Genomic DNA, 15,784 nt, shown 5'->3' with positions numbered 1-15,784 from the left:
ACCCCAATAAATTCTATCGGTTTCTACTTTGAAAAGATCAACAGAAGAACCAATCTTGCACTGAAAAAAATAACATTGTTTTCTTTGTCTCCATGCATATGTGATTGAGGAAAACGTTACCGGGCTCCTTCACTCTCTTTGCCATCATAATTTGTATTTGCATTGCTCAATGAAATATCTTGCAAGTTCTGAAAGTGATATAAGGAATTCCTCCTTTTCCTTTTGAGAATTTGATGTCATGGAGCAAATTGAATGTGAAGAGGGAAAACTTCTTTTTGTCATACATAACATGAACAAGAAAGATAAAAAAATTGCGAAATAAATAACTTTGCTCTGATACCATCTTAGTTTCTTAGCAACCATACAAAAAAGAAAAGAAGGAAATTGAAAGAGCAAAAAAGAAGAAAAGAATTGAACTTTTATTATTGTAATTGAATTATGTATAAAGCCAAAGTGTAAAGAATTTATACAATAGGAAAATTTATAGTTGTTTGAAACTCAAGTTACCATTTAAAGTAAAACTAATTCTAATTATCATAACAAAAAAATAAGAATGAGTCATTTATATCTTTTAAGAAAAAATAATCATACGAAAACTAAGCTTCTGAGAAAGTGGAACGTTGATGAATCAAAATGCCTACAAACTAGAGGGTTGAATTGACAGGTTAAAATGCAAATGACAAAAGTGTAAGGTCAGTCAGGTGAAGCAATAGAATGAAATAAATACATGATAAAATGGCACTACATCATACTCAGTGTAACACGTGGTTTGCACCTAATGAGGTCTGGTTGATGGCAAAAAATACCTGCGAAACAGGTACCCTAAAATATCTATAATAAGTATTCATAAAAATAATTTTAGGTGGGAATAAATATCATGACACCCATATATATATATATATATATATTACATTTTTATTATTATTTTATAATTATATATTATATATATTTTTATTTTCTTATAATCAATTTTAATAAGTGAAATATATTATAAATTTGATGGTTCATGTAATAATTATTTTATATGTATTCATTATTATAAAATATATAAATATATATTGAAACTTAAAAACTTATTGAGTACCCGCAAATACTTGTTATCCGTGCGAGTACCCGTAAATTTTACACTACTCATGCTCATTCTACCCCGTTGCCATCCTTAGGTATGAGAAGGATGGATATGCACGACTATTTCTGAGATTTAAACTCATGATTTATTGATCACTAAACAACAATTTTACTATTGTGGTAAATAAAAGAAAAACAACTTTCTTTGGAGCCTAGCTAAAAGACACAACATAATATTCTCGTAAAGAGTAATCCACTTAACCTTGTTTTGTATATGAGGTTTAGAATTTGTCATCTCAGGAGCATAACAAGATCATAAATAAGAACACAAACTACTTGGTGGAACTTGGAAGGCTCTTCTGAGTCTGTTTATAAGGTAACAAACTCAAAGAAAAAGTGGAATCATGAAATACATTTATAAAATAATTTTCTTGCCTTTTCTTTCTTTTTCTCTTCTAAAAACCAACTTGATAACAAACCCTAAAAGTCAAACTTTTCGATGACCCGTTGTCTTTTAGATTGTTGTGATTACTACAATAACATACCAAGCCTTGCTCCTATTAGGTAGGATTGTCTACATGGGTTGATGCGTAAGGCAAAAGTTGCAAGCATCTTCCATGAAACACCAGACATTGCCTTACTGTTTCAGAAGTATAATACACTGTATATTCCTTTAACATCAGATAGTGAAATTTTCATAGCTTGATATAATATGCCTAAAGTATACTCCCAACTCCCAAGTGAGGGAAGCATGTAAAGGGGTAGACAAACAAGCACTTCATTTAACTTGAGTTATATTTTGGATAGAAATACAAGACTAATCTTATCCTTTAGCTTCTAAGAAAGAAAATCAAAACCAAAAGTCACATTTTCAAATGCAGAGATAGAACCACTAATTGGTTAACCGTATTGTTTTTTAATAGTGCTTAGATGTTAAAATCAACCCATATATGGGTTGTATGATGCATAATGATCATAGTTATAAGGAGGGACATTAGCTGGTTGAGTGTGTATGGCTTGGCCAGGAACTTGATAATCATATGCAATTGCACCAGCATGGTTATACCTATCAGGAGTTCCTGCATATGCTGTTTGAACAGGTGGAACATGCCTACTAATAACTCCAGCTGAAGCAGCATTGCCGCCATATGAGCCATATGAACGAGACGATGAATATCTCTCATTCGCTCTTGGCCTCTTCAATTGTTGACGTCTGTTGAACTCTCCACTTCTCTTTTTATCTGGATTGATCCTCTGTAGTTGACTTACCCTTATCTGAAGATTATCAAGTGGGTATTCAGATTGAAGATTGTATTCTTCGATACACTTAATTACAGCCCTCAGTGCTCTAAGCTCTCTAGCATTGGCATCATTCTGCAAATAAATGAGAACGTAAAATATGACATTATAAACGATGCAGAACACAAGAAAAATCCTGAATGAAGACAATCACTTGATTTGAACTTCATACAAGCAAAAATCATACCTTTGCACTTAGAACATCACTCACACGTCCAGTCTTTACTTGTGAATCTCTCCTCTGGTTCTTGAGGTAAACCTTCAAAAGGGGCACAGGGGCGAAGCTTTCTTGGAGCTGGAAGGCATGAATAAAATGTACAGCAGAGATTTGGTTGTCACCACTGATTAATGATTCTATAATACCTACATAAATAGTGAAAATTAGAATAAGAAATATATGACAATCTCATAATTGCATTACCTATTAGCAAGTAAAATCAAAACAAAATCAGCAAAATATATGTCCTAAATGTCTACAAGTGGAAAGGTAATCTGACTATAAAGCCCTAAGCCTGTGTTTGGATAAGGGATTTTAAAATCTCAAGAATGTAAAATAGAAGGGAAGCATTTCAAACCACTCAAAGGAAGGGAGCGTGGAGGTGGAGAGAAAGAGCGTTGAATTAGAGGTTCATGCAGGATTTCAAAATTCAACCTCATAATTTCGTATTCCAAATACCTCATCCTAAATGGAAGAGTAACTAACTAAAATTCCAAAGGAAATTTGAAATTCTTTGACCAAAAGCAGGATGCTCAGAAAAATTATATGTTAAATACTCTTGTCAGTTACATTCCCCTAAAATTAACTTATCCAAACACTCACTAAAGAAAATTATTCATCTAGCGTACGGATGATATCTAACAGGACTATCCTTCACTGCAGACTTCACAAGTCAGTTTATTTAAAAGACACCAACCTGGCACTTTGTTGATTAACCCAACAGAGCGGCAGAGCTCTGGTGCTCGCTTACGCTGAGCAACTCCAAGTACAAGCTTGCAGAGTTCTTCTTCATCGAACTCTGAAGCAATCCTAAAAGTTGAAAGAACTTGCAAGAATGCCTCTGCTTCCAATGAGTTTCCATTGGCACTATCAATGTCCGCTGTAGCTAACTTGGGCCTCCACTCATCAGCAATTGCTTTGGCTTGCTGCTTGGTTTCAGGGTTCAGAAAGTGATCTGCACTTGGATCAGCCCTTGCCACTAAGGTGGCTAAGGCTTCCATAATTATAATACAGGACTTTCGCTTGCCATGAAGGGCAGCATTCCTTTTATCTTTTGGTTTGGTGGGGTAAAACCCCTTCAGAGAATCCAGCACCAACTGTGCCGGATCAGTTGCACTTTCTAATGCAACAGAAATTGATTCACGAATAACAGGCAGATTTTTTTTATTCTCCTCAATATAATTCAGAAGACCTTTCACATTCATTTTCTTACAAAAATGTGTCAGCTCAGGAAGTGGCCTAAACTCATTGGCCACACCTTCAGAATTTTCACCTGATTTATGAGGAAAATCCTCCTCTGAATCTGTATCACCAAGAAAGTTGCTTACCTCGTTGCCTTTGTTCTCCTTCTCCCCATCATATACAGGTTCCAAAGTTGCAGTCTTATAAATGGCACGGGCTTCTGCAATGGAAGCAGCAGCGACATCCTTAAGCTCCTGCAGCCGATCTAAGAGGTCTTGCTCTTTAGAATCAACTGCTGCCTTTCTCTCTGCAACTAGTGTATCCATTTCTATTTGTTTCTCTTCATACGTCTTCTCTTTGGCTTCCACCTCTTCAAGTTGCTTCTTTGAGGACGCCTCAAGGTCAAGGAAATGCTGCTTAATTTCAACCCACTGAATCTTGTTCTCAAAATCCCCCTTTTGAGCTTCCAATTCAAGAAATGCCTGAGCAAGCTGATCCATCAGTGCCTCTGTGTTATTTTCCATGCTCTGCTCCAAGTCACCCATATTCAGGAAGTGTGCTCAACAAAGCTTCAAGAACAATTCAATTTAATGGTTAGAAGCTCTTACAGACCCTAATAATACCATAAGGAAAACATGAAATAGTAATTGCTGTTAAATCCTCTATCACAATAAATTGAACTGTCCATGGAAAAAAAAGAAGAGTAACAAATAAACATTAAAAAAAAGGGTGGCCTAGTGCAGAAGGCTCCTACGTAAAAAAAGGCCCCCACATAAAAAGGACGCAGCCTTACCCCTGCAAATGAAAAGGTTGCTTCCAATATTTGAACCATGACCTACATGCCACACTACAGGCAACCTTATTGTTGAATTGATGCTCACCCTCCCCATTTCTCTATGAAATTTTCAAAAATGGCATAGTCCATGGTGTTCTTTATTGAATAACATAATTTTTAGAAGGACTTAACAATAACATTAACCTAGTTTTGATATCTCCATTCCTTTAATTTCCATCTAAAGGTACCTCCAACCTCTCTCTTCATACTTCCCTTATCCATTTATCTAACATAATTATGTTTTTGCAAGTTAAAACACCAAACATAGAAATACTTTATCAAATTAGACGAAATAATTGGATCATATTTCCCTTTATAGGGTAGATTCTAGAAGAGCATGGCATAAGTTGGCTCGCAAGGTTGCTTAATGAGATCATGGGGTCTAAAAATGTCAGTCGAGTAAAGGGGAATCATTATAATCCCTATTAATAAGAACAATGACAACATAAATTGTGCAACCTATCATGGGATTAAGATCATGAGCCATACTATGAGGTTGTGAGAGAGGATAATTGAGCGTAGGTTGAAACAAGAGACACGTATCATTGGAAATCAATTTGGTTTTATACTAAGGTTGACCATGGGGGCATTATATTTGCTAGGGGTGAGCATGGGTCTGGTTGGGCCGGGTAAGGCTTGTCCCTTACCCGATCCTAAATATTGATTAGGTCATTTTTTGAACTCGGACCTGACCTTAAATCCGAAGCTAACTCGACCCTAATAGTCGACCGGGTCAGCCTATGAAACCGAACCTAGACCCGCCTAAATATAATGCATAACTTTTTTTAGATAAAGTCCTCTGAATATTATTTAGTATTATGAATATATAATTTGACATATGAAATGATATGTGTATATAGATTGTTAGTTATGTATATATAATGAAACAATTAGATAATCAATAATACTTTCGACCCCAAGAGATGTCATTACTCTGTACATCATTGAATAGAGACACATACTAACATAATGAGTAAGTAACATGGGACGGGTCCGGGACAAGTCATGATTGTCTCCTACAGTCCTACCCGACCCTAAATTGGGTCTAAATCTTAAACTCGAACCCAACCCTAGACCCGATGAGACACGACGTATTTGGGTTCGATCATGATCGGGCTAAACTGGATAAACGGATAAGGTCAGTCCTACTCACCCCTAATATTTGCTACGGTGATTGATGAAGAAATACTGGAAGAACCAAAGGAACTTGGATATGACTTTCACTGATTTGGAGAAGGCGTATAATAAAGTGCCTATAGAGGTATTTTGGAAAGCTCTAAAGAATAAAAAATTTCCAATTGCCAACATTTGATCAATCAAGGATACATGTTATGATGAGATTAAGACCAATGTGAAAACATAAGATGAAATCTCAGAAGATTTTCTTATTGCCATAAGATTACACCAAAGGTCAACATTGAGCCCCTATTTGTTTACATTGGTTTTAGATTTGCCTCATGAGCATATCCAAGAACTAGTGCCACAATGCATGGTTTTCGTGGATGATATTGTCCTAGTTGAAGGATTGAGAAAGCTATTAAATAGAACACTAAAACTGTGGATACAAGCTTTAGAAGTACATGACTTTTGTAGAAGTTGGAGTAAGACAAAGTATATAGAGTGCAAGTTTAACAATACGTAGACAAATCCTACTATAGATGTAAATATTGACGATCATATTATACCACAAATTATTGGATTTAAGTATATTGGAGAAAATGATAAATCATACAACACAATGAAAAAGTTGATGAAGACGGAAACCATAAGAATCAAGCGAGATGGATAAAATGATGGAGTGCATCGAGTTTCACATGTGATAGAGATGTGCAACTCAAGCTTAAGGAGAAATTTTGCTCCAGATGTATAAGACCCACAATGTATATGAGGTTGAATGTTGGGCAGTCAAATGTCAACAAAAAATATAAACTTAATATAGTAGAGACAAGAATATTGTGTCGGATGAGTGAACATAGTAAAAAATATATGATTAGAAATAAATGCATTAGGAAGAAAATTGTAGTAGCTTCTATTGTAGAAAAGACAGTAGGATCACGCCTTAGTTGGAGACTGTTAGAACCCCCCAGTAAGGAGAGTAAATTAAGTGGAAGAAAAACGATTTACGAAATAATTAGGAAAGATTTAGAGACCAATGTTTTGTAAATGGACATAATTTATGATATAGTATTTGGGCATCGTTCAATCCATATAGTCAACTCCATCTAGTAAGACTAAGGCATGATTGTTGTATATTTCCCTCTCTATAAGGCTTTGCACAAGTGACTCAAAAACCATGTATTGATAAGCTAACTTATTGAACTGAAAGTGTTTGGTAAAATGAGCTGATCAATTGGCTAATAAGTATAAATGATGAAAGAGTCTTATAAGAGAGAAGTCTTCTCAAATCGGCTTCTAATTGCAAGGCTGCATGCTTATTTTATATCAAATAAATTCATTTACTGATATATAATTCTCTTTCATGTCTTATAATAAACACATTCCAAATCTTAAACTGGTTAATAGAATAAGGCAAACCTCATATGGTTTTTGGTTTGAAACCCTCCATATCTGAAGATTACTAGATTCCAACTAATCCATATTGAACTGGAAAATCCATTTAAAATGACAGTTCTATCACCATCTTATTTTTTTAATTCACTCAAACCCTAGACTCTGTTTAATGGAAATGGGTAGTTAGGTGACCCAATACATGAGACTCTCACCTAGTGGGGTTTAAAGGTATTAGATACATGTACGCAGTCTTAGCAGGGCATTTCCGGGATTTGAAAAGATAACCTTTAGGTCACAAAGCAAACAACCTAAGCTTACGCTGGGACTCACCCTCTAAAGAGAACTAATACGTGATATCAAATAATGTAGTTTGACATATATTGTGTTCACGCCATCACATCATTACGTGCGGTTGTAGCAGAACGCATTTGTTGTTTCCTTATAATAAAATAACACAAATATATAGACCTAGATGAAATACAAAAGCCCTTTCTTTTCTAACAAAACAATGAAATCTAAAACGAATTAGAATAATTAAAACAAAAAATGAACATTCAAAATACAAAATTCAGTACAAGGTATAGAAAAATCAGGGATGAATGAGGTAAATAATAGTACCTCACTTGCGAGAAATATTTGAGCTAGCACTTTTCTTTTGCCCTTAATTTGGAAGACTGGGTGTCCCAATTGGTGGCTTAGAAATTGAAATAATGGGGTAGGGCTTCGATTACAGAGTGAAAGGTTACTATGTGCGGTGAATTTTTGGGAAGGAAGATGGAGCGATTGAACTTGGAGAGATGAGGGTAAACATGTCTTCGTCCATAAACTTATATATCCGGGGTAAATATTAAATCACTAAAATCATCATTAGTTTTTTACACTAGCACCGGCCAATTTGGGTCTGGAACAGAACATAAACTTTAACATAATCCAACTCTAAATATTTGTAAGGTCTTGAATATAATATATACATTTTTTACATAAAATTTTCTAAATATTTTATTTTGTTAGTATGGATATATAATTTAACATATAAAATAATATAAGTATATATTGTTAATCATATATATAATAAAAATTAGATAATCAATAATATTTTTGACCAAATAAATGTTATTACTCTACATACAATTAAACAGATACACATACAAATATTATAAGTGAATGACTATGGGTCGGGTTGGATAGAGTGGGAACATGTCAGACCATCTATTAGGGATCTATTATCTAACCTATAACAAGCTAGATCGGACTATGTTTTTTTTCGTGAATAGGTAAGGCTTATGCTTAACATATTTAGTTTAATATGTTAGGCTTTAGGTCATCCAAAATGCATATTAAGCCTACACGACCAACCTATTTAGTTATATTATGTAATAATATTCATATTATACAATTTTAATATAAGTAATATTATTATATATGTAATTTTAGTATAAAATGTATACAAAGATATAATTTAATTATAAGGATTAGAATGGTCTAGTTAAAAGTATGTCTATTAACCTATTTAAAAGTATACATGAGGACATATTTTAAGATTATATAGTATAAAAGGCATCTAAACAGATTAACAGGTCATACCAAACTTTTAAACATGTTAGGCCTAGGCTTTGACATGTTTTAAACATGCTAACATGTTAGGTCAAGTTCCTAGATATTATATAGGTTCGGCTTATTTAAGCCAAAGCTTGGCCTGGCGTGTTTCTACCCTTAAGGTCGGGTCATGTTTTTCCCCAACCGAACCCTAAATATTATTTGAGTCTAATTTTTTTTAACTCAAATCTGACCTTACACTCAATTAGACTCGGTCCTATTTGAACTCGATCATGATTAAAACCAATCAGACAGGTGAATAGGATAAGATCATGCTCATCCCTAGTACTTGTCCATGCTCATACCCTATTATTTGTAGCTATTCGTGCAAATAGTGAGTTTTCGCTAGTACTCGACGAGTTATTAAATTTAATTATATATTTATATATATTATAATAATTAATATATAAAAATAATTATTACATGAATAATAAAATATGTGTATGATTAATATTTTATTATAGTATAATCAGTAAAAAAATGAAATAATAATAAAGTATATATAACCATATTTTGGGTTTTTTTGTCATTCATAAGGGTTTGTTTGTGAGTTTAATTTTGGAAGGGAATGAAGAGAAATGGAAGGTTTGAAAGTCATGAAATACACTAAAGAGATGATTTCAAAGTCTTCTCTTTCACTTCCTTTTCCTTCAAAACGTGAAAAGATTTAATGGCTTAATTGAGATTTGAATTAATACATTTTATATGATATAGATATTTTTTATTTATTTCTTAAAGAAGTTGTTCTTGTAGTTATTTAACTAACTACATATATATTTTTCAACTTATTTTTAATTTAAAGCACTGAGAATCATTTTAAACACTTAATTTAATATTCACTCATCATTAGACTTTTTACATTATTGTTCCACTATTCAACATTTATTTTTATATATTAGTTTTATTCAAGAGTCAAGAATAATTGACACATGAATCTTGTGAGTGTAACAAAATTCCTACAACAATCAAAATATATATTTTAAACTATTAGTCTTTAAACATTTTTCTATTGGTTTGAATGAGACTTTTATTTAATAGTTTGAAATTCTGATTAATGATTTTCCTCTTTAAACTTTGCACAAAACTTTAGAGTGTGGTGAATTAATTTCACATCTTTACTTATTCCACGAAATTGTCAAGAATTAATATCAAAGACTAAATTTAGGTATTGTACCTTAAGTACTAGTGGCATTAGTACCAACTATATAAAGACAACTGTAAAAAGAATTCCAACTCAACATTCATATGATAAACACTATTAACAGTGTTAACTTAAAATCTATTCTTCTCCATTAACATTATTTTCCTCGTGTTTCACATTCATTTCTTCTCCATTCAACTAAACTCAAACATTGTTAATAGTTTTCTGATGCTTCCCGTTCTATTCTTTTCCATTCAATGAACAATATTTCCTTTTCTCACAAATTTATTCCTCTATTTTCTCTTGTTCTTCATTTAGTGTCTCTTCCTCCTACCCTAAATGGATGCAGCAACTATATCTCATGATAAACTTATTATCGTCTTTATTTTTTATTCTTCTCCACACAACTCTTTGGCTTATATATCTTTTACATGAGAGGCACCACCTTTATTCTTTATACTCTTGGCTTGAGGTACATCATCTTTTTCAATTGTAGAAATGGTTGTGTCTAGGGATGATAATGAAAACTGAACTTGTGGATACCCGTCTGAACTCAACTCGAAATTAATGGGGAAAACCCATTGTGATTGAGTTCGGTTTCGAATTTTACCCGAGATCAATTTTTGGGTTTGATACAACTACTACCATATCCTAAACTCGCCCTCATTGTACAGATATATATGTGTCTTCTTTGCTCCACCAGTGTGCATTTATGTGCACCAAACACTATTACTCTCTTATCATAATTAGTAATAGGGAAAATGAAAAAAGAAGATCAAAGCTAAATGAAAGTCATCATAAATTTTTTAGTCATTCATTCTATAAATATGTGTCGTTAACAATGAGGAAAAAAAGGTAAGTGGATGAATCTATTGGCGGCTTGCATATTAAAAATGAAAGAAAACTCATTGCTAATACAAAGGACCGTGTACTCATATCACCTTTAGATATTATGTTGATAAAGGTCTCATTTCTTTCATTAGTATGCTAGTAGAATAAAGGTTTCAGGTTTCTCATCGGGTTCGGGTTACCTAAAAATCAATGGGGGATAGTAACATTATTTTCAACCCCACTGAGTTTGGATTCAGGTTTGAGTTCTGAATTTTGGATTCAGGTTTGGATAAGTGCAAATTCGATCCCGATCCACCCCGTTGCTATTTCTAGTTGTGTCATTTGTATGCCTTAATAATTTGAACTGTTGAAATTTGAGCACTTGTACTATATTTCATTCACTACTCTCGTCTATTTATTATTGTTTATTTCAGCAAGAAAAATGTGAAAGCTTCTTTTCATTTGCAAGACATATCACTCTTAGATCTACAAAGACAATATTGTAACCTTCAACTCGAGAAGATCTTGACCCGTTTATGTCGTGCCCCGATTTTCGGCTACATAACCTTTTTTTTAGAGTTGCCACTACATTTTATAGTTAAAAATGTAGAAAAAATATTTTAAGCCCAATTACCTTGGGCTTTTGAATTTTTGATATCCAGGTTCGGGACTCGGTTACGAAGTAGGAAAAATATTAGCATACTACCCGCCTGCCTTAAGCGGTACTTTTCATTAAAATATATGACTTTATTATTATTATTTTTATTTTTATTAAATTGTCTGATGAATTAACTAATTATTAAAAAGAAAAAATATTTATTTTTATTATTGTGCCTAACAAGATTGACCCCGATCCTATGTATCTCTATTAAGGGAATCAAGGCTTACGTAGTTCTTTAGATAGAAAAAGGTTTGTTGGTTGAAGGTATTTTAATTAAAGAGAATATATTTTTTAGTCAAAATATATATTTTGCAAGTTTTGTTTATTATTGAATTTTTTTATTTGGTTAATTTTTGTTATTTATTTAATTAAGAAAATGGAATTTAATTGATTTTGAGATTTAATCGATTGAAAAGAAGCTACGTAGCGTGACCTTTTGAAAATGATCTGAGAAGAAAGAGACCTCTAGTGCGACCTTAACTCAATCTTTGATTAACTCCCAAAATTATATCATAAGCATTTATAATTAACATTCTTAAATATATGTATTTGTACAAAATAATTTTTTTACAAATGATAATTTTAATTACAATAAAAAAGTTATGGTTATTTAGTTAGTTGGCAAAAATTTCTATTTGAGTTTCAAAGAGAAAAAAGAGTTTGTTGATTATTTGCTATATAGAAGTGATTTTTATTTTTAGTCAATTTTTATTACTATTTATGCTAAAAAAAGATTTAATATTTATTTTTATTTTATTGATTTGATTTATGTTTGTTATTATAAAAAATATTACGATATAGTTATATGTTATTTATTAAATCAATATGTTTAATAGTGTAGTATTAACATATACAAATAAAATAGAACCATTCATAAAATAAATAAAATGAAACTTGGTGGGTATTGTGATCCATTGTGGGTGAGACTGGATAAGCTTATCGTGCAGATATATATGGCGCAGTCTGATGAGCTGAGTTGAAGGGTGCATGGGACGGAGCGTAGACCCGCGTGTAGGGGATTCTGCGCACTCACTGGTGCATGCCTCTGGTGTGGCGCGACACAAGTGCATTTCGCTTCTTGATTGGCTAGCCATGAGTCAACGTGAAGATGATGGAAGTATTCTGATTCAGTGGCTATGGTTCAAGGAGGACGTGAGTGCACAGGAACAAAGTGTTCCCGTCTGCACTGGATTACTGTGAAATAACAAATTTCTCTCTCTCACAATGGCTAGGTACTTTTGTGTAGAGTATTTTCTTGGCTTTTTCAATATTTTCAGTATTTACAGTGTCATTTTTATGTTCACACTGGGCTCTATTTATAGTGAACTTTCAACTACCGGATCCCAAAATTTTGGTTAACAAAAATTCAAATTTGGATAAATTTAATCTCTTAGTTTTAGGGATCTTAACAGACTGGTTTGACCCTATCTTTTCATATTATTTTAATAACTTTTTTGTTATTCCCTTCTCAAATTTAAATGAGGTTGTTAATGTATTTGATTATTTAATTATTTAAATTATTCCAATTTTTTTATAAAATATGGATAAAAATAAAATTAATTATTTCCTATACATTTAATATTAAAAATTTCAAAAAATAAAAAATAAATAAATAAAAAAACATTTTTCTTTCTCTTTTTAGAAAAAGAGTATGAGCTCATAGTAGCTCATTCCTAATTCAAAATTGTTATTTCTTAAAATCGTTTTCTTAATTAATTTATCTATTATTATTTTGAATTTTCGGTTAACCTAATCACTTAGATTTAGGAACCCTAACATTATTTATTTATTTATTATTATTTTTGAATTTTCAGTTAACCCAGTCACTTAGATTTAGGAACTTAAAAACTGTTGAAAGGCGAAGTTTTCTCTTCGGTGTGTTTTCTTTATTTGGTTAAGTAATAGAACTCGGTTTTATTCTTTGTTAGCCATCTCGACTTTGATGAAATAAATTTCAATGTCAGTATAATGGTTTCAAGAATATTCCAGTTACAACTTACTTCTAATAATTATGTGAATAAGTTATTCCTTCTTTGCCCCATCTCGACTTTATTAGAATAAATTCTAACGCCGGTACAATGATATCGAAGCAATCCCCTATTACATAATTATTAAGTACCTTTGAATACCATCTCGGTTTTGTGGAATAAATTCCAACACCGGTTTAATGGTATTCTAATGTACAAAAGTGATGAATAGTTAGTTGTTAGAAACAAATAAATAAATAAATAACAAAAAAATAATAAAGTTAAGTGATCTTTATTTATTTATTCCCTCTCAGGTTCCTTTTATTAACAAACCAAACTTCTTCCTTAAGGAAGGTTGGTATCAAAGCTTAAATAAATTGCGGAAGGTAAATAACAATAAATAAAAGTTAGTTAGTTAGCTTCATCACTTTTGTATATTAAAAGGTGTTTCAACAAATAAATTTATTGATAACACTTTACTATTTTACAATTTACACATCTTTCAAGATTCAATTGTAGTATAGTATATGGTTATGTCGAACCACAAGGAATTGCCTAATAGAATGAATCATATGAATATGTCAATGCACAAATAATGAGTGAACATATTTTGGTTGTTTTTGATTGGATTTGATATGCACATAAACACTTAACAAGAAACATAAACTAAGTATTAACAAATTCTTGAGGAGACAAGATCATTTTGAATGATGAAAGTATTTCTCAACTTCTTATGTATTTGAACTACTTAGACAAGTTCTTATGTTTTACTTTGATTAACTCCAAACACCAAGGTCTGAAATCCTCCTTTTAGTGTATGTCCTAAAATGGTAGAATGATGATCACTTATATTCACTACTAAACAATACTACGTCTACAAAGAGACTAGGTTGTCACACCCTGATCTTAGCTACTCTAATACTGAAGTAGTAATGAATATAAGATCCTAAGAAAAATATGCTTAACTTAGCAAATAAACTAAGTAGTACAACTACTTCTTAGTTTATTTGTTAAGTGTTTGAGACAAATAATTTTTCATGACATGAAATCGGTTTTTAGGTGATCAATCTAAAAAGAGCATTAATAACTTCTCAAACAAATAAAATTAACCAAAGCACCAACTTGAATGATTAAAATTCAAATTTAGAATAATAGAAGAATAAGAAATACATAATCAACTTTCAAATGAAATTGTTAGGAGCATGAGCCATCCATCCAAGGATTGGATGCTTTAAGTTCCAAATGAGATTACAAAATAGATTTTTGCATCTCATTTGCCTTCTCCTTTCTCCTCTTGAATTATAAACTAAAAACTATAAAACTTACTTACAAAAGCTTCTTTGAACCGAGCTTTCAAACTAAGAAATAAGAAGAGATAATTGTGTTTTTTTTCTTAAGGAAGAAGTCTCTTTGAATGAAGGAAATTCCTTCCTATTTATAGTTTTCCCTGCCACTGCTGAGCTGCTTCTTTGCACCGCTCAGCAGCTGACCAAAACCCTTCAGCATGAGTTTGGCCACTTGGTAAAGTAGCTTGGCCACCTCCTTAAGCTTGACTCACCCAGGCTAGTTGTGAGCTAAGGAACCAGCTACGGTGAGCTACTCCTAAAAAGCCTATGTTGGGCTACTTGAAGTGAGGTCATGCATGACTTCATGGTTTCTTGATCACTAAGTTAATTATGGGTGAACACCACCGAGCACACATGTGGCACCACTAAGTTGTCTGCTTGAGCAGCTTTGACCATGCTGAATGAGACATGGCTTGGTGCTTGCTGACCTGGTCAGGTGTCTGGTTCACCGTTGAGCACACATGTGGCACCGTTGAGCTGCCTGCTTGAGCATCTTGGGTGTGTGCCAGGCTTGTGTCTGATCGTGCCAAGCTTATATTCTGACTATGCCAAGCTATCTCTGGTGCTAGGCTGAGCAGTCAAGCATGTCTGCTAAGCTGCCTGCTTGAGCAACTTGGTCTGTGCCAGGTTGGTTTGAATGAACCAGGATGGGTCTGACCGTGCCAGGCTGGTGTCTAGGTCAGCTCAACGTAGCTTGGTCCATGCTAAGATGCCTGCTTGAGCACCTTGAGTTTGACTTCTTTTTCTTCTTGGACCATGAGTCTTTATTCTCTTTTCTTTTTCTTTCTAAATCCTACAAAACACATTAAAGAGAAATACAAACACAAATATACAAGATTGTGATATTTCCAAAAAGTATTGTTTTTAAGTTGGTTTTTCTCAATTATGCTTAAGATAAGTACCATAAAAGTGTATGAAATTTAGGTATGTTTGACACTTATCAAACTCCCCCCAAACTTAAAACTTTGTTTGTTCTCAAACAAAATGTAAAGCTTATCCGAATTCACATTTGGCTAAGTTTAAAGATGATCAACATGATTTCAAATGTTCATAAGCATGTCAAAAATTGATTTCAATGAGATTTTTCATGATTTGTGAATTTTGACACATAACGCTTCAAACAAGGAATA

General features: G+C 32.7%; 1 protein-coding gene across 1 annotated transcript; it reads right to left on the bottom strand.

Annotated features, from left to right (window-relative positions):
- Window positions 1,790–7,963, bottom strand: LOC109350143 (FRIGIDA-like protein 3). The gene is made up of 4 exons (XM_019591291.1): window positions 7,731–7,963; window positions 3,282–4,335; window positions 2,555–2,730; window positions 1,790–2,442 (listed from the first exon to the last, which is right to left on the bottom strand). The coding sequence occupies exons 2-4, from the start codon at window positions 4,309–4,311 to the stop codon at window positions 2,008–2,010; spliced, it is 1,641 nt and encodes a 546-aa protein (XP_019446836.1). The 5' UTR covers window positions 4,312–4,335; window positions 7,731–7,963; the 3' UTR covers window positions 1,790–2,007.

This window comes from Lupinus angustifolius, chromosome LG06 (assembly GCF_001865875.1).
Source record: "Lupinus angustifolius cultivar Tanjil chromosome LG06, LupAngTanjil_v1.0, whole genome shotgun sequence".
Taxonomy (NCBI): domain Eukaryota; kingdom Viridiplantae; phylum Streptophyta; class Magnoliopsida; order Fabales; family Fabaceae; genus Lupinus; species Lupinus angustifolius.
Note: the sequence above shows the minus strand (reverse complement) of the source record. Positions and strands in the feature narration are given on the sequence as shown.

Coding starts and splice junctions, on each gene's coding strand:
- LOC109350143 (XM_019591291.1), bottom strand. CDS start 4,311: ATGGGTGACTTGGAGCAGAGCATGGAAAATAACACAGAGGCACTGATG. Junction 2,731..3,281: donor GTTAATCAACAAAGTGCCAG/GTTGGTGTCTTT, acceptor CTATTTATGTAG/GTATTATAGAATCATTAATC. Junction 2,443..2,554: donor GTGATGTTCTAAGTGCAAAG/GTATGATTTTTG, acceptor ATTTATTTGCAG/AATGATGCCAATGCTAGAGA.